The sequence below is a fragment of the Lactuca virosa genome, chromosome 3, assembly GCF_052849685.1.
Source record: "Lactuca virosa cultivar CGN04683 chromosome 3, Lactuca_virosa_CGN04683_v6, whole genome shotgun sequence".
NCBI classification, from domain to species: domain Eukaryota; kingdom Viridiplantae; phylum Streptophyta; class Magnoliopsida; order Asterales; family Asteraceae; genus Lactuca; species Lactuca virosa.
In genome coordinates, this window is record NC_136428.1 from 69,765,100 (window position 1) to 69,788,701 (window position 23,602).

At 36.9% G+C, this 23,602-nt stretch overlaps 1 protein-coding gene across 1 annotated transcript; it reads left to right on the plus strand.

The window, feature by feature from the left end:
- The first annotated feature begins 11,465 nt into the window (after positions 1-11,465).
- Positions 11,466-12,476, plus strand: LOC145163622 (putative F-box protein At1g47790). Its single transcript, XM_079082438.1, has one exon. The coding sequence runs from the start codon at positions 11,466-11,468 to the stop codon at positions 12,474-12,476; it is 1,011 nt and encodes a 336-aa protein (XP_078938564.1).
- Positions 12,477-23,602: the final 11,126 nt, after the last annotated feature.

Consider the following 23,602-nt stretch of genomic DNA (forward strand, 5'->3'; position numbering starts at 1 on the left):
CCAGTCCATGACTTCGGCCGAAATCTCTAATATGAAAGGCCCAATTCTAGATAGCCTTTCCAAGCCCACTAATGACCCAATTTTCTAAATTGGGCCAAACTCCTCAAATGGGCCTTCCATTAAGCTCAAACATGTCCTTAGCCCAATAACTGATTTTTGATGACCCACTAAGGCCCAATATCTAAGAAGTCTAAAGAATGGCCCAATCTGAGGCCCAAATGACGTAAAGCCCAAATCCAGAGAGTATGCGGGGCGTACTCCTCTGTACGCTAAGCGTACAACTTGCATGGCTTGTACGTTGTGAGTACGGGCTTGTACGCCCAACGTACTACCCTGTTAAGCCATAATCTTCCAAAAAGGCTTAATCCCTTAAGACCTTAAGCTTCAAACACAGATCTGAGTCCAATAAAGTGTCTTAACCCATAAAGTCAATTACTTGGTGGCTTGCAAACCACCAAATGGACCCAAACTTGAAATATAGCAACTAACTTCCATGTAAATGACTAAAACTCATGCATGGCCACAAAAAGACCTTCAAGATGGAAACTTTTCTGTTCTTGGGACTCATATAGCACTAAGGGTGGCAACCCTAAGCCTAGAAACGGATTTGGACCATAAAAATCTATTCTTCGGACCAAAAAGGTCCAAAACACCATTATCATAGATCTAAGCATACATGAGGCAAGTTGTGAACTTTTTACCTCAAATGAGTGCTAAATGGTGATGATATCTCAGATCCTTGAGCTCAAGCTACTCAAGTCCTTCTTCACCAACTTCTTCTTTCTCCTTCCAAGCTTCAAACCACTACAATGGACTTCACAAGCTCAAAATCACACAAGGATGAAGAGGGTTACTAGAGTTTCTGAGTCAAGGTGGCTGGTAAGGAGGCTAGGGTTTGGGCAATAATGGGGTATTTATATGGCTTAAACCCTAAAAATTAGGGTTTTGAGTCTGCTCGCATATGCTGCGCGTACACCTTGGTACGTTGCGCGTACGCACCTTCACCCCCGCATCCAATGCTACTACTACGCCCCGCATACGCCAAGCTTATGCCCAACGTACGTCTTCAGGCAGCCCACTAATAAAGGCCCAACTCAATTAGTCCATCATTACTCTCATAGTCCAACAATTAATTACAAAAATGAATAATTAACATTACCTCAAATCACGGATGTTACACTATTACGTCGTAGAAACTAGTGGTGAACAAAAACTAAACCGCAAACCGAAAAAACTGAAAAAACCGCATGAACCAAAACCGGAAAATCGAAACCGAAATGAAAGCCCACCGGTTCGGTTTTTTGTTTTGCAAAAACTATAATTGTATGTGAGTATGTAATTTCAAAACTCATTGTGTATTATATACATATGTGTTTAAAAACATTTGTGGTTTGTATAAATAATTAAAACCCAAACCAAATAATAAGTTACATATGTTTCACATCGGTAAAAAAAAATTATCGATCTTCAAATTTCAAATTATAAGGAAAAGTTGCTTTCCAAATATCATTTTTGTAAAAAGGCCAAAAAAAAAATACAAAACAAAAAACGAATCACATAGTTTCTAAAGTTCAAAAGCTAAAGTTATTGGTTTCGGTTTGCGTTCGGCTGAAAACGAAATCGAACCGCACATTGCTCCCCCATAGCAAGAACTGCTATTACAAATTGCGGTTCGGTACCGCTAGAAAATTTATTTTATTTTTATTAATTTATAGTATAACACTTATTATATCAAATAAAAATCCTTAACTGGTTTCAGTAATCTTATGTTTGTACGGTGTTGGTATCATATTTATATGATTTTTATTTAATTTTTGTTTTAAATATTTAAATATTTTTGTTATTTATATAATATTTAATAATATATAAATAAAATCATAGTTAAAATAAACCAAAAAAGTAATAGTATAAACCAAAATTAAAACGAAGATAAAATCATAATTTACGTTGAAATGAAGTTAAGGGACAAGAGGATTTTATTCACGGATTTTAGAAGGACATAAAAGGGAAAGTATAAATTTATCAAGTGGATGATTCCCTTAAAAAAAACAACCATCTATCATCTTAATTCCTACAAGGTCATGAGATGCCTTATCAAACAACGTTCTTCATCCAACTGAAAGTTGCCTTTGAACAAAATTTGCACTCGTAAAAAACGGCTTCAAATCCGTTATTCCAAATTCCTAACACCTGCACATACACATCACCCATCCATGTTGTAACATACACGTTCGGTTATCGTGTTATGTAATTTTAAAAGTAAATAATATTATGAAATATTATATGATTTTGAGCGTTGAGTTCTAACAAGATAGTTTTTACTAGAATTGAAGTAAAACTGTGTTTAGAATCATTCAGAATGTATTGGAAGTCTTATGAGATTCCAATCAAAAGTTAACTATTGAAATTAACGAAAATATAAAAGTTGAAAATAAGTAAAATTATATTATTGAAATTTGTAAAGAGTCTCGTTAGAAAGATATAGGCGAAAACTTCATCGAAATCCGAGTTATAACGAGGAAATTATGGCTTATTGAAGTTTCGCGACAGAACCGGCACGACGTCGTATGACGTAAAAAGCGAGTTTTCGATAAACTACTTTTTGGCTTTAGTGATCTAAATGAAAGTCGTAGTATTCGTTAAACCGAGAATTTTCATAAAAAGAACGTCAAAATCTGACTTTTTTTTTGGAAAGGGAACTTCCCTAACGAGGGTTTCCGGGCCAGCTTTCGCGCACCGACTAATCCCCCGCTGCAAACATGAGGCTTTGTCTCATGCCCTGGAGTCACTGTAGACGAACCTCCATGGCCACAAGAGCTGACTAGTGCCAGGATTTGAACATGGGTCAATAGGTTATCCACCATATCTTCCACATGCCTTACCAAGTCACCACAACACATTCGTATGAGAAAGTTATGATTTTTCTAAGTTTCGGTATAGCAGTAGACAGCTAAAAACTCGAAATAAAGATCAAGTGATTTTTAACCGACACAACCTAAACGAGAATCGAAGGTCTCGTTAATAGTAGTACAACGGTAAAAAGACAGCCGAAAACGGACGTCAAATGAAGAAGTTATGAAATTTTAACGGACTTTTCCTGTCTCGGCCCGTTAAAAATATAATATTAAAAATAAAGTCAAAATTAGCCGACGGAGTCTAAATGAAAGATGTAGACCATAATCTTACCTACGCGTGGATATAAAGAACGTCAAAAACGGAACTCGTATGCGAAAGATATGGATTTTTGAAGTTCGGAGCACAAACTTCGAGAATTTGACTGCATTCACGACGTGAACACAGTGTTCACGACGTGAACTCAGTGAACGACGCGTTTCGAGCCTAGAAGACACACGTCAAGCCTAGGGGATGACCAGGATCAAAGTCACGACGTGAACATAAATGGTTCACGACGTGAGAATCGATTTTTCAGCCTATAAATAGAAATCGAGCCCTCCGGGTTTATGTTACAAATTCTTACTCTCATTCACTCTCTAGCCTCTCACAAGCCCCTCTAACACCCCCCGAAGCCCTTATATCATTCCTGACACCCGAAGCAAGCCCCGACGTTCCGAAGTTCCCGAGAAAATTATATTTTCAAGTCGAAACTCTGCCCGCCAAGGTCCGGTTTTCGATAAAAATACTCGGTTTCGTCACAGAAAGTTATATTTAGAGCCAAAGTGCTGCCCAAATTAATACTTTAATCCCCGGTTATTTCACGGTGAGTTCAATATATAGGAACAGTTGTATGTTATGTGTTATATGTGCTATGTGCTTTTCCGTGTTAATATTTCCGCTATTTTGATAGCAAAGCTGTACATTTGGCCATGTGATCAGTGAAAGGACTTAGATTCACAGTGGTATTGGTATGTAGTCTCTGGCCATGTAGAGCATGTCTCGTAAGAGAATGACTTCTATTCTGTGGCATTGGCAGAAGGTTAGATAGGGTAAAAGCCTGAAATCTACCAAAATATTTAATCAGAAAGTGTATGTCTTCTGTGCCGTTTGGGCCGAAGCTTTATTGATGAATGTCAAGTATTGAAATTGTTATGTCTCATTGATCGATATGGAAAACTTGTCGCATGATTCACATATGCCTTTGTTGTTCCTTGTTCCCTTTGCTTCTGCCATATTGAAGTATATATATGGCATAACATTATATTGTATCTATTATTGAACTCACTAAGCGTCACCGCTTACCCCTCTCAGTGTTTAACAAATTGCAGGAGATAAGTAACCAGTATAGTCGTATACTGTTGGAAGGTTTAGAATAGTTATAATATTACTTTTGTATTTAGGGATCATGTATGTATAAAAGTATAGTATCCTGCGTAGTTATGTAATAGATATAACACTTTGTAATATACTAAAACTTAGTCGGATTGTATCCAGTCTTTTGTAATCAAACTATCAATGTAAATATTGTTTATAAATATGCATGTAGCATGTTTTGGAGTAACTTGGAATAATAATGTTTCAATTATGAAAGTGTGGGTCTTTCAATCATGGTATCAGAGCACTAGTTTAAGCGAACTAAATATCACGGATTGGTATTTAGACTTAAACTGTCTAACGTTCAATATATGAACAGAGTCATTTGTAAGTACATGGATACAAACCATAGGAAAGATTTAAGTGGGGTATTGGGTAGTAATAAACCCTAGTATTTTAAGATATTAAGTTATTTAAAAAAAATTCAGAGAATTAGTTTAAGTGAACTAGGAATTTTGAGAATTTCTAGACTTAAATATGGATTGCTAAGGGGTGATGATACGACGTGTATCTAGTATATTTTAGGTTGAATACCTAAATGGACACAAGCACTAGAATATTAGAGGAGATATGCATTATATTCTAATATGTGTGAAATGATAAATGAATATAGCATGCCTTAGGTTGCTTACTTATATTGCTATTACTTGAGAAAGTTTAAGGTCTGTTGCCGACCATAGTATGGGAAAGGAAATTTTATGTATTCCAGATTTAAAAATTTCTAAATTAGAATTGATATGAAAGTTTTCGAAGTGATAAAAAGACTTATGGTAGTTGACATCGATAATTTTATAGATAAACGATCGAGGGATATCGTAAAATAATATTTATCAAGTGATAACGTAAATAGTGTATTAATACCTATAGAGTGGTATTGTACATTCAAAGTATAATTGATGAGATAATAACACCTATAGAAGAATGATGTACATTTAAAGCACATTTGGACGAAATGAATGTTTTGGTGTAATCCATGAAGTTATTCTACCTCTGTCCAGATTAAAGCAGTGATTGCTTATAGAGTCGGAAGAACCGAAGATGGTGAATTAAGTCAGTTAGTGGTAAAAGGTTAAGTAACTTACTTGTCTAAGTAAGGTAGAATGCTTAGTTGAAGAAGAAATACACCCATAGTATTGTATGAGAAGATGATGCAGGTAGTTGGAGACCGTTTGTCTCCATGCTGCTAGAGTAAATTCTGGTATAGTGTGTCTTGTAGAGTAGACACTACCCGAGAAAGAATTTATATGAAGAATTGGAAGTAAAATTTCTATCGACCTATGAAAAAGTATTAGAATATGATAGATCGAGCATATGCATGAGAAGAATCCTAGAAGACGAGTATAGGAAATCCAAGATATGTTTGATAGAAACGCGAAATCCCCAGTTGAGTCTCGGAGAAATTGTCGTATGTACTTGTTTGAACACATTCATGTGTGATAAATTCCTTTGTAAAAAAAATTCTTGATATGGTGACTTGGGGACTGCGAGACAATTCTTGGAACGAGTATGAGTAGGTGTGAATGGTAGTGGAGGCCTATACTACCGGAAGCACAGGACTCACACTTGGATCAGGGAAAGTCACAAGGTTACCAAGAAACTATAAATTAATTCTGTTTTTTGCTCGAGTATGTCATTACCTTCGTTTCGGTGATGACTAAGAAAATGATTTTCGTTTAGACCTTAGTGGTCATAAAGAATCGAGTCCGACTAATATAGATCTGTGAAGTGAATTGATTGGTTCAGAGAACCATGTCTTGTGTAGCGACGAAACTTCAGTTGGAAGATTGAAGAAGGAGATGGTCGAGGTAGTCGATAAAAGTTTAACAACTTTCATTAAAGATTAAGCAACTATTAGCTATAAATGCTACTAGTTATGAAGATATTATATCACATTAGAACATGAAGGAAGGTTTCTTCTATGATAGTGTTTGACTAATAGAAATAAGAGTATGATTCGTTGTGTGTCTTTTGTGTTATGAAATCAAAGGTCATTAGAATATGACCATTCAAATTGTTGTTGTAGCAAAAGTGAAGACTTTATCTTGGGTTGAGTCTATAACCCAAATTCATGAAGGAGTAAGAGTATGCAATGAGAATTGATTTCTCTTTAACTCAGAGATTAGGATCGAGGCCCAAATTATACTTGGGAATATAAGAATGAGATAAGAGAGAAATATCTGCAGTTATTTAAATCGTTTTGATTTCGGGGATAAAATCCTCAAAAGGAGGAGGTATTTGTAACATACACGTTCGGTTATCGTGTTATGTAATTTTAAAAGTAAATAATATTATGAAATATTATATGATTTTGAGCGTTGAGTTCTAACAAGATAGTTTTTTACTAGAATTGAAGTAAAACTATGTTTAGAATCATTCAGAATGTATTGGAAGTTTTATGAGATTCCAATCAAAAGTTAACTATTGAAATTAACGAAAATATAAAAGTTGAAAATAAGTAACATTATATTATTGAAAGTTGTAAAGAATCTCGTTAGAAACATATAGGCGAAAACCTCATCGAAATCCGAGTTATAACGAGGAAGTTATGGCTTATTGAAGTTTCACGACAGAACCGGCACGACGCCGTATGACGTAAAAAGCGAGTTTTCGATAAACTACTTTTTGGCTTTAGTGATCTAAATGAAAGTCGTAGTATTCGTTAAACCGAGAATTTTCATAAAAAGAACGTCAAAATCTGACTTCGTATGAGGAAGTTATGATTTTTCTAAATTTTGGTATAGCAGTAGACAGCTAAAAACTCGAAATAAAGATCAAGTGATTTTTAGCCGACACAACCTAAACGAGAATCGAAGGTCTCGTTAATAGTAGTAAAACGGTAAAAAGACAGACGAAAACAGACGTCAGATGAAGAAGTTATGAAATTTTAATGAACTTTTCCTGTCTCGGCCCGTTAAAAATATAATATTAATATAATATTAAAAGAGATAGGTTTGACATAAGGAGTTGAAACAAATGACTAGTGAGGGTCTAAATGTCATACATTGTGATGGAAAGGGACCACAAGTGTAAAATATTAAGCAACTAACTTCCATGGTATCAAATTGTAAGAAAATAAAAACATTTGGGACCAAATGTGAAAATAAGAAGCTATTAGACGTAAACTAGATGAATCCTCACCAATTTGATTTGAGAGATACAATCTAGTGATTGTATGTGGAAGTAGAGCTCAAAATGTATTGATTCTTCTGATTCCTGCTCGTTCATTCAATATGGCACTGCATACTCTCGATCATACAGTAATAGGGTTTCAATGTAGTTGTGAACTCCAAAAAGATGCCACTCACCATGGATATCTAGACAAGACAGACGAAAACGGATGTCAGATGAAGAAGTTATGAAATTTTAATGGAATTTTCCTGTCTCGGCCCGTTAAAGTCAAAATTAGCCGACGGAGTCTAAATAAAAGATGTAGAGCATAATTTCACCTACGCGTGGATATATAGAACGTAAAAAACGGAGCTCGTATGCGAAAGATATGGATTTTTGAAGTTCAGAGCACAAACTTCGAGAATTTGACTGCATTCACGACGTGAACACAGTGTTCACGACGTGAACTCAGTGAACGACGCGTTTCGAGCCTAGAAGACACACGGCAAGCCTAGGGGATGACCAAGATCAAAGTCACGACGTGAACATACATGGTTCACGACGTGAGAGTCGATTTTTCAGCCTATAAATAGAAATCAAGCCCTCCGGGTTTATGTTACAAATTCTTACTCTCATTCACTCTCTAGCCTCTCACAAGCCCCTCTAACACCCTCGAAGCCCCGGTACCATTCCCGACACCCGAAGCAAACCCCGACGCTCCGAAGTTCCCGAGAAAATTATATTTTCAAGTCGAAACTCTGCCCGCGCAAGGTCTGGTTTTCGATAAAAATCCCCGGTTTCGTCACAGAAAGTTAGCCGAAGTGTTGCCCAAATTAATAATTTAATCCCAAATTATTTCACGGTGAGTTCAATATATAGGAACAATTGTATGTTATGTGTTATATGTGCTATGTGTTTTTCCGTGTTATCTTCTCGTGTTATTATTTCCGCTATTTTGATAGCAAAGCTGTACCTTTGGCCATGTGATCAGTGAAAGGACTTAGATTCACAGTGGTATTGGTATGTAGCCTCTGGCCATGTAGAGCATGTCTCATAAGAGAATGACTTCTATTCTATGGCATTGGCAGAAGGTTAGATAGGGCTAAAAGCCTGAAATCTACCAAAATGTTTAATCAGAAAGTGTATGTCTTCTGTGCCATTTGGGCCGAAGCTTTATTGATGAATGTCAAGTATTGAAATTGTTATGTCTCATTGATTGATATGGAAAGCTTGCCGCATGATTCACATATGCCTTTGTTGTTCCTTGTTCCCTTTGCTTCTGCCATATTGAAGTATATATATGGTGTAACGTTATATTGTATCTATTATTGAACTCACTAAGCGTCACCGCTTACCCCTCCCAGTGTTTAACAAATTACAGGAGATAAGTAACCAATATAGTCGTATACTATTGGAAGGTCTAGAATAGTTATAATATTACTTTTGTATTTAGGGATCATGTATGTATAAAAATATAGTATTCTGGGTAGTTATGTAATAGATATAACACTTTGTAATATACTAAAACTTAGTCGGTTTGTATCCAGTCTTTTGTAATCAAACTATCAATGTAAATATTGTTTATAAATATGCATGTAGCATGTTTTGGAGTAACTTGGAATAATAATGTTTCAATTATGAAAGTGTGGGTCTTTCACATGCATAATCAGTCAACATATACATACATGTATACATACACATACATACTTTGCTTTGCAACTCATCGACCATGATATCAATATACCCAACATTTTTTTCTAGTCCCCGAAACAATCTCTTCAAAGTGCAAAGCCTCCTTCACCAATTCATTCAGCAACACAAGTCTATTGAAATCTTTCTTGAACGTCATATACTTTATTTATTGGTATTTAAAAAAAATTGACTGACTAGGAAAAAAAATTATTTGATATTTTTGTATGCCCAATGTTTTAAAATCCTGTATCCTCCTGGGCATGGTAGTGGAGTTTCTTGCTTCCCACGATTTTCTTGTCCCATTTTATTTTCTTGAATTTGATTGGTGGACGTAACAATTCATAGACAAACACAACTTCTACTACGTCCGACATTTGTATATAAGTGAACCCTTTTCGATTCAAAATTTTCATTTGAAGCTTTTGATTTAGATTTCAACAACAAAATGGGGAAACACTTGCTTTGAAACAATTTCAAAATCAATTTGCTCCTGTGTGTCTCCTCGTTTCTCTTTGCAGGTATAATTTCATCTCAACATCATGTGTGTGATTTTGAGCTAACGTACTATAGAGTTTGTATATGCATAATCAAAATTCATGTGTTCGATTGTTGATTTATTGTGATTCCTGATGTTCTTCCATTTGATTTTTAGTCCTAGATAGCTAGTTCAATGAATTTGCAAGTTGTAGTTGAAATTTTGTATATGATTTTGTTTGATTAAATCGATAAGCGTGGATCTATCGTGAATGCACTCTCATTTGATTGCTTGTTGGTGAGCTTATGATTAGTATTCATCGTAGGAGTTACATTTGAAACTATTTTTTCGTATTGTCGATTTACGAATTTGATATTTATTACACCGTTTGTGTGTGCGTTCCATTGATAAATTGAAGGAACTTATTGATGGGTTTTGAGCATTCTAACACTTCCTAAGTGTACATGCAACCCTAATAACCTTGGATCTATATTTGTCTAATTATCATGCAAAGTTGAATTCCAAGGTTATATTCCTATCTAGCATACATGGGGAACATTTTTAACTTGAATGAAAGATAGAATAACTTACCTTGTTGTTGATTATGATCCTTGAAACCTTGTGAGCCTAGCACCCCAAGTGTGATGCCTCAAATGCTTCACACAACACCAAATGCAAAGGAGTAAACTTTGAGAGAATCTTACACTTGCAAAATCGGCTCTAGCCCTCTTGATTCTTGTGTGCCACCGATTTTGGTGGAGCATGGGTTCTTTATATAGTGTTGACACATCTAGGGTTACACTATGTAAACCCTAATGTGTCATGACTCTTCATTTCCATGACCCATGGGTTTGTAACTCCCATGGAGCATCCATGGAGCATCCTATGGGTTTAACCCAACTTGATAATCCATGGAGCCTCTTAGCCCACTATACAAGTTATGCATAATTTACATAATCAACCCATATATTTAATTAGTTATCTTTTGATCACTTAATTAATTCTAAATTATTTCTTGATCAAACTAATTAAATAATATTATTAATATATTAGAACTTATAATATATTAATAAACCATAAGTGTTATTTCTCTCATTTTAGTTTATCCAATTGCATGGTGCCATGCAACCCAAATGGACCATGCCGGGTCGGGTCAAGTACATACCAGAAATAGTTATGGACTTAGACACCTTATCCAACACTTATTTGTGCTATGTTGCTTTTGATCTCAAACGGAAGTAGGCTGATGAGGACATTGTCGAACACGAATCTTTGTGTGGGAAACAACAATACTTTTATTAATACACTTAAGAAGAACTTACAATTTCAGAGACTACTACACTGTGCTTTCTTTGAGGCTTTTCTTGGATACTTGGATGTTGGGATTGATTGGAGCAAATGAGCTCCACACGTATTTATAGGTGTTTCTACCTCCTTATAGGAAGTTTCTAGATCTACATACATTCATGACTATTCTAAAACTATCTACCATATTCTCTATCTATTACAAGCTTTTATATGTTTCTAAAATGTTCTATAATGTCCTACATAAGTGTAGACATTCTTGTGTCTTCCATAGTGTTCTAGAATGTTCCATAACCTTCCAGGGTCTTCCATGTCATTCTAGAGTATTCTAGACTCTTCCAATATATTCTTGAATCTTCCATGGTCTTCCATAATGTTCTAGAATCTTCCAGAGCATTCTAGAACAAGCTAACTTCTTCTAGATAATAATATTGGCTTTATTGGGCTAGTGATGATCTTTAACAGACATACGGTTTGTAATTGTATAATCGAAGTTGATATAGTGATTATTGATGTGTTAATGGTCGATTTCTGAATTTGATGTAAATTTATTACACAGTTTGTTTTACTGTAACTGACATTATCATTTGCTAATCGGTTGTGGTCAGAATCAAAAATGGATCCTGAATTTGAAATCATGAAAAGGGCTCCTGTTAGGTCCGTCATCAGATGCAGATCAGTTTCAACAGAGTTTAAGGCCTTGATCGACACACCTTCTTTCCTTGCTGCTCACACCAATCTCCGCCACAGCAGGCAACACCAGTTGTTTATTTTGAATGGGACTTATGAAGAATACATTGGGTATAGGGATGCTGAGAATCTTGAATATGATGAGAGCTATGACTTTGTAGTTCCTCCACTACTTTTACCTATTGGTGTAATAGTAGGAAGCTCTTTTAGGATCTTTGGTTTGATGGATGTGAATCAACCAGATATGTTTGTACTATGGAATCCCTCGATAAGGAAGACATTAGCTGTGCGTGTGGGTGAAGATGACTGTAAGGGATGTTTTAACACATTTGGTGTTTGTCCTACCACATTAAACCCAAAGATCATCAGGATCATATCCAATAAAGATTGTGTGATCTACACTCTTGGTTTGGAAGTGTGGACAAGGATCAATAAAGATATCAATCTAAGAGACGGATTAGACGTTTCATGGTGGAGCTCGATTGTAACAAAGACATTTGTTTACTGGAGCGCGACAGGAGAGGATGTGCATCATGTCATTGTGTCATTTGATGTGACAAATGAACAATTTCAGTCAATTGATTCCCCCCGTGAGTTCGGTCATTTGATTTTTCTTATGAATGTAACAGGGTCCCTGGGAGTCGTTACTCAAGACACCACATATGAAATCTATATTCTCCAGGACAACCAAGAGACCTTTACTCCTTTTCTCAACATAGATGCCGAAAATCGTTTTCTCCTAGGATTCACAAAAAATGGTTCCCCAATATTATCAGTACCACATGAGGATGATTATGAGGAGGAACTTACAACATATGATCAAAACTTAGACCATCCAAATGGTCTAGATATCCATGGTGAGTGGCATCTTTTTGGAGTTCACAACTACATTGAAACCCTATTACTATATGATCGAGAGTATGCAGTGCCATATTGAATAAACGAGCAGGAATCAGAAGAATCAATACATTTTGAGCTCTACTTCCACATACAATCACTAGATTGTATCTCTCAAATTAAATTGGTGAGGATTCATCTAGTTTACGTCTAATAGTTTCTTATTTTCACATTTGGTCCCAAATGTTTTTATTTTCTTACAATTTGATACCATGCAAGTTAGTTGCTTAATATTTTACAATTGCGGTCCCTTTCCATCACAATGTATGACATTTAGACCCTCACTAGTCATTTGTTTCAACTCCTTATGTCAAACCTATCTTTTTACCAAGTTGATACTTTTAACCTTTTTCTCAAAGTATTTCTTTTTAAACGATTTTTATCACTTAAATAAACATTCCACTTGACATTATAATTTTATTTATCGTTTTCATTTCATTTTATTATTTGTATTTTAACTATTTATTTTATTTATATTTTCCAAAATTTATTTTTTTTACTAAAAACGGTTAAAATTACTAGGCATTAAAAGTGGATGTTACATATATCCAATCGGATGAACATGCGATCGGTTTGGTTGGTTCGGTTAGCCATTGTATTTTCAGGGTGATCTAATAACTATCTAATCCAATTGTAATTGGACGTACAATTCATAGGGTAGTTTGTAATTGGATTGGTAGGTTTAAATTGGACAGACCCCTAGTTTTTAGTGTGCATGTTTTTAATTTTCAGAGTGTGTATGCACGTATGTGTCTTTTTTAATTTTAAATGGATGTGTATGTGTTGTTTGAGTTGTAGGTTTAGGTGGGGAAGAAGACGATCGTAGTGAGATGGGATGGGTGTAGGTTTGTTTTTTTGGAGTTCTTTTATCTTTGTAATGAGAGAGAGAGAGAGAGAGAGAGAGAGAGAGAGAGCCCATTTTCTATTTTATTATTATCAAAGTATTAATTAGATGTTAGAAAATATATAATAAAATAAAATAGTATAATAGCATTTTTCAAGTTTGTAAGGGACCAAATATCAATGTTTTAAAAACCGGGTTTTTAGTTGAACCGGTATGGTGACCGGTTTCCGGTTTAACAGGTTCGACTGCCGGGTCAACCGATTTTTATGTTTTTCATGCTTTTTCCTATTTTCCTACACATACATACATATATAAATCATGAATTTGATGTTTACAAATTCAAACATTAAAAATACACACAAAAATAAGTTGTAGATAAATCTAAATACATTAAAAAAACACATAATCATAACTTTTAGTGTTTTACATCAATCCATATATCTTAAAAATAAAATAAAATATAATACTGAAACAAAATATAGTTTTAGATGAATACAAACACATTAAAAAACTTTATAACATTTATCATATGTTTTTATTTAGAGAAAACTAAATAGATTTGAAAAAATCACCAAAATTTATTATGTAAATGATTTTTTTTCATGTATTTTTATTTGATTTAACTGTTTGACCGGTTCAACCGGGTTTTTCTAAAAATCAGTCGGTTCAATCCGGTTCAGAAATCAAGGTAATACCGATGATAGTTAACCGCTCACTCCCCCGGTTTCTGGACGAACCGGTTCGACCGGCCGGTTCAAACCGATTTTTAAAACATTGCCAAATATATGTCGTTTAAGACGTGGTGCAAATTGGAAGGTTTTGGACCGAATCCAAAGAAAACAACAAACCATTTGGACCAGCTTTGCACTCTCTCCAAAAATTGTCACTTTGTAATGGCAATATGTGGAACCGCAACTTAAGGGTCACCATAGATTTTTTTATATAAATACGGCAGTTTAGATTGAAAAATAAATAAATAAATAAATAAGTGGTTAAACAATAAAACTAGCAAATCATGACGTTTTTATGTACTTTGCCCTGAATATTTAATTACAAATCAAGGTTTGGACCGTCCGCGCGATGCTGCAGAAACTCAGTATATCGAAAATGCAGCTCTACATGGATAATATTTGTGAGTGAAAATTTAAGATAACTATCAACATAGTTACTATGCGTAATATGCACATTAAACTATGTGTAATATGTATAGACAAAAAAAGTTTTTTGTGTTTCATGAAACAAATCATGTAGACAATTTATATAGATTGTTTTTCGTGGTGTTTTTGAAAAAACCATTAAAAAGTTATTTTATTTTAAAAAGAACTCATGTATTCGGATAAAAACTTTTTACCGTCTAAATTCCTAAATATGTAAAGATTCTGTAGGTTTTTATAATTTTCTGTTAAAATAAATAACCATAGTTTTTCATAAATAAGACCAAAGTTTAAAGATTTTCTTATATGTTAAATATGATTTATAAAAACGAAAACTATAAAAAAAATTATGTAAGGGCCAAAACATAACTTTAATGAGCGAGATAACTCTTTTACAATTTGTATATAAAATGTGATTTACAGATGTCAATAATCTATATATAGCACGATGACGATTATACCATATCAAGTAAATTACAAAATATCAAAATAAAGTTTCAAACCAAACAACATAAACGTTTAATATGTTTAAATAAAAAGTAGCATTAATAAAAACGAATACCATAAAAAGTTACGTAAAGAACAAAAAATGTAACATTAAAATATAAAAAGGGACTAAAATTGTAATTATAAATACAAAAAAATTATATAATAGTTAATTTTGAATAGTAAGTCCACATTTTTTTATTTGGATTCCAACCTTTATTCCACCCCGCTGCTTCTGACGCAACAGATACGTGGCTTCTTCCCTTTGCATCTCCTTGCTTACTCGCCCTCAATTGTATCTCTTCCCATCGCCATTGTATCCATAGAGCTTCCACCGCTTCTTTTTTCCTTCTGCATCCCTTCAACACGATTCTTACCCTGCATGTCTCTCTAAACTTATCGGAATCCCTTCTATCAGTACCCACCATCGCAATACCAAATCGACCACCAATCTGTTCGTTTAGGGTTGTTGTCTGGCTTCCGGTGGATTTCTCGGGCAATAACATCCCACAATCGATCGATCGTCTCCACCGGCTCACCCTTCTTCCGTTTCTCCACCGGATTCAGGCTGCGGACTCCTTCTTTCCTCTATTCACCACTATTTCCGATCACCACCGTCTCCTTGCTTTACTCTTTCACAAATCGATTGAAGCTGCTTACAGATTGTTGGGAAATTTAAGGTTTGTGGTGGAGATCTGGATACCAACTTGGATCGTGATATCACTTTCCGAACTGATATTTCTACCCTATTCCTGGGTTACAAGAAATTCAGCCTAGGATAATCCAAGTGGACACTTACGTTTCTAGGCACAGAAGACGTAAGCCAATATGCCAGAGGATTCTGTGAAAGTCTGATGAAAACGAGAGCTTAAGATCGTAACCCTCTTCTGTAGAGGAAGAGATGTTTATATATTAAACACGATTAGGGTTTCATTAGGGTTGGGCCGTCATTAGTTGCTTTGGAAGCAAGTAATATTAATCCGGATTTAATGAGGATTTAGGGTTACCAAAAACTAACGAGTTTCGTTAGTTTTACCATAATCACCCTCAAGAAATTGAATTTTTCCATTATGTTCCCATATGTAAAATTCGGTGATAATCCAAGAGGGACCCCAGCCAGGGGATCTGCCCCTTGGACCCCGCTAGGGGCGCTGCCCCTTTGGAAACCCCGGACCCCCGACTAGTCGTCGAACCGGCTTCTGATTCGATCTTATACATGCGTGCACTCCGCACAACCCCCGTACATATATTAGAGTACAAATCATAAAGCCACTTAGCTCACATGTTGGTTCCAGTTACTTAAAATGACATGGTGACACTAAAATCACCAACACAGATGTCCACCGTCTCCTTGCTTTACTCTCTCACCATCTTTTGGACAACTGATATCCTTCGAAGTTGGAGATTCGGTTTTACTTAAAGTCTCGTCATGGTAGGGACTTATAAGATTTGTTAAAAGGGGAAAATTGAGTCCAAAGTTTATTGGACCATTTAAAGTTCTTCAGAGGATCGGGAATCAAGCTTACAAGCTAGAATTACCGGAAGAACTAGAGGGTATTCATAACACCTTTCTTGTGTGTTATTTGAGAAAGTTCACGAGAGATGTGCCCGACATAATTCCCATTTCTGAATTAAGGTTGGATGAAAACAAGAGGTTGATTGAAGAACCTGAGGCAATCGTTGACCGTAAGACTAAGAAGTTGCGACGCAAGATGGTCGATTTAGTGCTTGTGTGTTGGAAACATACGAATGGGCCAAATCTCACCTGGGAAATGGAGAGTGACATGATGAGTCGCTACCCGCATTTGTTTGCTAATGTGTGATTTCGGGGACGGAATCATCCTAAGGGGGAGAGAATTGTAATGCCCATGTTTCTAGGCTAGGCATTAATATTGATGTGATAGTCTAGGTTAACCTTTGTAACTCATTTTGAAGAAATGAAAAGGAATTATCTGAATATTATGTGAATTATGTGTTTTATGCTTAATTACTAGGATTTAATTAATTAAGAATAAAAATGAGCGTCGAAAATAAATATTAGATAAAGCCGATATCCATTAAGATAGTTGTAGTGGTCGTGACAAGGATTACGGATATATAAAGAATACCGAAATCCGAGTTATAACGAAGAAGTTATGACCTGTCGAAGTTACGGGACAGAACCGGCACGGTGCCGAATTTCGTAAAAAGTGAGTTTTTGATAAACTACTTTTTAGCCTTAGTGATCTAAACGAAAGTCGTAGTGTTCGTTAAACCGAGAGTATGTATAAAAAGAACGCCCAAATCTGACTTCGTATGAGGAAGTTATGATTTTTCTAAGTTTCAGCTTAGCAGTAGACAGCTAAAAACTCAAATTTTAGATCGAGTGATTTTTAGCGGATACAACCTAAACGAGAATCGAAGGTCTCGTCAATAGTATTACAACGGTAAAAAGACAGACGGAAACGGACGTCGGATTAAGAAGTTATGATTTTTTAACGGATTTCCTGTCCCGGTCTGTTAAAAATAATAATATAAAAATTAAATTCAAAATTAGCCAACGAAGTCTAAACGAAAGTTGTAGAGCGTAATTTTACCTACGCGTGCATATAAAGAACGTTAAAAACGGAGTTCGTATACGAAAGTTATGGATTTTAGAAGTTTTTGCACAACAATCGAGAAAAAATGTCAAATCCGAGAAATTTTGCATGGTGGACTTCGGCCACTTCACCTTCGCTGCATGCGTGCCACATGTCCGAAATTGTTGAGTCATCTGACGCGTGCCCAGGTGACTCCTCGCATCCGAAGTCGCGTCACCTCGCACCGACGCGTGTCGCACCACCTGTCCGAGCTTTGCAGGCACCACGACCGAACCCTCGGACTTAGACCTCGGTCCAATCAGAAGGCCACGCCTGGACCCTCGCACGTGCGAGGCACCTGCCCCCTCTTCGGATCTACTGCCACCTGGAAGCCTCGCCCCTATAAATAGAAGGGTGTGAGACCTCCCGGGGATACTTTGGAAATTTGTCAATTTTCACCCCTCTTTCAATATTTCTTTCATTCCAACTTCCCCCAAAGCCCCGGTATTATACCAAACACCCAAAACACGTCCTGAAGTGCCCGAGAAGCCCGAGAAATTTATCTTTTCGGCTTTGAAGCCCAACCCTCGCAGAGCCCGGTTTCTCAATAAAACTTCCGGTTTTATTAGAAACGATCGTTTTAGGAAACGAAGTGCTGCCCGATTTGCAGTAAATCATGTGAGTGTGTAGTCACTTTCATCTTACACCTAGATATGAAGTATTTTCTATAAAATACGTGCTATGTGTAATTATATTAATTGTTTAATTGAGGTGACTGTTGAATAGATGTTTTATACAAGTTTTAAACTGTATATGTATTTTATCTACAAATATGTTGGGTAGAACATGGGTAGACGAAATAGTCGATGTGTGTTAAAATGGTGAGAGGCCTCGATGGTGTTGTTGTTGTTGTTGTTGTTGTAGTCGTCTAGCGGAGTATAGATGACAACCACAGACCTTTCTAGATAGTCCAGTGGAACACTAGCAGGTTCGCAACTTGTAGGTGTTGGTGAACTAAATGTTCATTGGCGTACTCCATCCCCCTCATGGTTGCCTTTAGGACATGTATGACTGAGGAGTCCCCTTAGCAGTAGTGTCCATCCCGAAGATATTCCTTAGGCTAGGTCCCTTGTGATGGGTGTTTAGGGACGTAAAGTGAGGATAACGGGAATGGGTAATCAGGGTTATTGTTGATTGGTGAACTTAATAAGTTTATTATTATTGTGGGTTGAAAACCCTATATGCTCACCAGAATCTCAAGCCTTACCCACTCAGCTTTTTATTATTACAGGTAGTGGACCCCGAGCATAGTCGGAGGATGATGAGAGATTTTTGGATTATAGGCCAGTAGTTGTAAATAACTGTTGTAAGGCTTATAATGTCTTGTTTATGCTTTTGATCTGTATCGGAACATGACATCCCGAGGTTTTGATATAAAAGGAAATTATATATTTCTTAAAGAAAGGTTTTGATAAACTTTTATCATGTTTTGTTTTGGGGACCAATTCCGCAACATCTTTTAAAAGGATTTCTCTGATTTTATTTTAAAAAGCATAAATTAAATCGGTCTTTTTTGGCCGAGAAATTAGGGGATGTCACAGTTGGTATCAGAGCATTAGTTTAAGCGAACTAAGAAATTTGTAGGATTTCTAGACTTAAACTTAGAATGCTAAGTGATGATTGTGAGATGAGTGTCTACCATATTTTAGACACGAGCACTACTTTATTTTAGGAAAGGTGCCTAAAATGCTTTTATGTGCTAAATGCTATATGTTTGCCATATATGCCATTATTTGTTCGGATCCATGGTCTGTTGCCGGCCGGATCCGGAAACCTTATGTGTGTAGGATTCTAAGCGTTTGATTACAAGATTAGAACTAACATGTAAACGTTTCGGAGTGATAAGGGAATTGAAATATCTATCAAGGATAAAGACCTAAATTCGCCTTATTCGGTATATAGATTATAATGGCAAGAACTCGAAGTGGAGCGGGAAATGCAAATAGAAACCAACAACCTCATCCTCAAGTGGTGGAACAGGTGCCCATAGTAGGAGCTGCACGAGAACCCATCACCATGGCTGGGGTACGAACTATGATTCAGACCATGATGGCTGAACAAAGGGAGGAATTGAGGCAAATGTTGCTGAACAACATGGATGAACCTTCAGTTCCTGTTGAACAACGTGAATTGAATGACGATCGATCTGAAGAAGGAAACAACAGTAGATCTGTTGGTCATAGTGAACTGCTTGTGGTTGGGAGAAATAACCACGAGGATAGAGTGGAGAGAAATGGGTGCAAGTATAAGGACTTTATGACTTGCAAACCATCGACCTTCACTGGAAAAGAAGATCCTGTCGGGGTAATGGATTGGATCTCGGAAATGGAATTGGCTTTCATGACTTATGGTTGCCAAGGCAAGTTACAAACCACATTTGCAGTGCGTCAGTTCAGGGGTAGTGCTGCTCGTTGGTGGAACACTCTGGGGAAAACCCTAAGCCCTAATGAGCCACTGCAACTGACTTGGGCAGAGTTCTTGGTGCACTTCAAGCGCAAGTACTGCTCGGCCCAAAGTGTGCTTGAGCTAGAAAACCAATTTCTAACGTTGAAGAAGGGGAGTATGACAGTTGATGAATACACAAATAGCTTCACAGACAAAATGGAGTTTGCTTTGCGTATTGTCCCAGATGAGCTGACAAAAATTGACAGATATGCAAAGGGACTTCCATGGGAGTATGCGGTGCCAGTACGTCAGGCACTTACATTGGAGGCAGCTGTCTGGGCTGCCAAGTCTGTTGAAGATATGATTAAGGGGAGAGCCGCCAGCAAGGTTGAAGTTGGCGAAAAGAGAAAGTTTGAAGGAACTTCAGGTTCCAATAAAAAGAACAAGTTCTTGAAGACTGGTTCGAGAAAATTCGGAGGAGGATCCGAAGCCAAGTGGTGTGACAAGTGTAAGAAGAAACATGTTGGGAAATGCAGCGTGGAACTCACTTGTTAAAAATGTGGAAAGCTAGGGCATTATGCCAATGAATGCACCGTCAATAAGAACGTCTGTTTTGGGTGCCATGAAGAAGGGCATATTTTGAGGGATTGCCCGAAGAAGAAGGACGCAGCAAAACCCAATATTCCACCAAAGCCGGAGGCGAGAGCCTTTCAGATGACACTTGAAGCTGCGAAAGAAGAAGTCGATGTCGCTTCAGGTACCTTTCTCGTAAACGAATTGTCTGCCCAAATTTTGTTTAATTTTGGAGCCAATTACTCCTTTATTTCGCATGAATTTGGTAGAAAACTAGATTTCCCTGTAGATAGACTAGTTAATGCTATAATAGTCGAGATTGCTAGTGGCAAGTTTGTACCTGTTAGCCATCGTATGAAAAACATCCTCATTGACTTGAATGAGAATAAGTTCCACGAGGAATTATTACCTATCGAGTTAAATGGTTTCGACATAGTTTTAGGAATGGATTGGCTTATCGCCAATGATGCCGAAATATTGTGTAGGAAGAATATAGTAAAAGTAAACCCGCAAGGGAAAGAGTCGTTTATGGTGTATGGAGACAAACGCGGAGTAAACTCTGGAATCATTTCCCTAATGAAAGCCAGAAAGTGTTTGGCCAAGGGATGTACATCATATCTAGCGTTCATGATCGATGCTAAGAAGGAAAAGAAGGAGGTGCAGAATATTCCGATGGTGTGTGACTATCCGGAAGTCTTTCCCGAAGATCTTCCCGGATTGCCCCCTGATCGACAAGTAGAATTTCGTATCGACTTGTTACCAGGAACGACGCCAATAGAAAAAGCACTGTATCGATTAGCACCAACAGAGATGAAAGAACTTATGACACAACTTCAGGAGTTATTGGACAAAGGTTTTATTCGACCTAGTTCATCACCCTGGGGAGCCCCTGTGTTATTTGTAAAGAAGAAATACGAGAGCATGAGAATGTGCATCGATTACAGAGAGCTGAATAAAGCGACAATAAAGAACAAGTACCCGTTGCCGAGGATCGATGACCTGTTCGATCAGTTGCAAGGTTCGAGCTATTTTTCGAAGATCGATCTTAGGTCAGGATATCATCAACTAAAGGTGAGAGAGCAGGATATCGAAAAGACTGCGTTCAGAACAAGATATGGACACTATGAATTTTTGGTTATGTCGTTCGGACTAACCAATGCCCCAGCAGCTTTCATGGATTTGATGAACAGGGTTTGTAAACCATACCTTGATAAATCTGTGATAGTAGTCATAGATGATATCTTGATATATTCAAAAAGCAAGCAGGAGCATGACAAGCATCTGCGTGAAGTGTTAGAAGTTCTGAAAAAGGAGAAGTTGTATGCAAAGTTCTCCAAATGTGAATTTTGGATTCAAGAATTCCAATTTTTAGGTCATGTGGTTAACCAAGAAGGAATAATGGTTGACCCAGCAAATATTGAAGCTGTGATGAAGTGGGAACAACCAAAAAGTCCTACGGAGATTCGAAGCTTTTTAGGATTAGCCGGATATTATCGCCTATTTATCCAAGGCTTTTCTTCGATCGCTACTCCATTAACAGCTTTGACCCACAAAGGAGCTACTTATACATGGAATGAAAAGCATAAGGAAGCCTTTGAGAAGTTAAAGAATAGATTATATGAAGCACCGATTCTTTCGTTACCTGAAGGAGTTGATGACTTCGCAGTTTATAGTGATGCCTCTGGAGTTGGGTTAGGTTGTGTTCTGACCCAAAGGGATAAAGTGATAGCGTATGCATCGAGGCAATTGAAAGAGAATGAAAAGAACTACCCCACTCATGATATGGAGTTGGCAGCGGTAGTATTCGCCTTAAGATATGGAGGCACTATCTTTATGGTACTAAATGCAAACTTTTCACTAATCATAAGAGTCTTCAATATCTCTTTAATTAGAAGGAATTGAACATAAGGCAACGGCGCTGGCTAGAGTTACTCAAGGACTACGACTGTGAGATACTTTACCACCCTGGTAAAGCAAATGTTGTTGCTGATGCTCTCAATCGGAAGGTAAATCTTGAAAAGCAAAGGCCAAGAGCGTTGAGAATTGAAGTTGTCTCGACAATTGTGGAAAGTATAAAGAAAGCTCAGGAGGAAGCTTTAGAGAAAAATGACCGAAAGGAAGAACGTTTGGGGAAAACGATGGTGTTTGATACAAATGGTCAAGAACTGAAGGTATTCAAAGATAGGATTTGGGTACCTAAGACGGGAGGAGTAAGAGATCTTCTGATGGAAGAAGCTCACAAGACCATGTACTCGATTCATCCCGGCAGTACAAAAATGTAGAGGGATCTAAAACCCTATTATTGGTGGCCGACGATGAAGCTCGATGTTGCTAAGTATATGGCCGAGTGTGTAACTTGTGCTAGGGTTAAGGCACAACATCAGAAACCGTATGGCAGTTTAGAACCTTTACCTGTACCCATGGGTAAATGGGAAGACATCACCATGGATTTTGTGACTAAACTTGTGACATCCCCATTTTCACGGCCAGAACAGACCGATTTTGTTTATGTTTCATAAAAATCAGAGTACCTCTTTTAATAAAAATGTTAGCGGAATTTGTTCCAGAAAAACATGATAAATACGTTATCAAATCATTTCCGAAGAAATGTATTTCATTCATTTTCAAAACATTGGGATGTCATCGTCAATACAAAAACATAAGCATAAACAGAACTTACATTCATTTACACTAGTGATCTACATCTCTTTTAAATCTCTCAGTGTAAAGTAGCTTCATATCGACACGTGTGATACAAATAAGCTTGAGTGGGTCAGGTTGGGAAACCTGGTGAGTACATAGGGTTTTCAACCCACAATAATATAATTATTATGTTTAATCATCAAACAATCAACCCAATTACCCATCCCCATTATCTTCTTTACTCTTAAGGATCTACCCTAAGAATCAAATATTTCTCGTTCATTCATTCCTAAGGATCATCCTAAGGAATCGGCACGAAGTCCATCATCACCGGGGTTTAGGCACTAAGTCTGCATAGTCGCCAGGATTTATACAACAGGCACTAAGTCCGCATAGTCGCCAGGGTTCTAGGCACTAAGTCTGCATAGTCGCCAGGGTTTATACAACAGGCACTAAGTCCGCA

Coding starts and splice junctions, on each gene's coding strand:
- LOC145163622 (XM_079082438.1), top strand. CDS start 11,466: ATGGATCCTGAATTTGAAATCATGAAAAGGGCTCCTGTTAGGTCCGTC.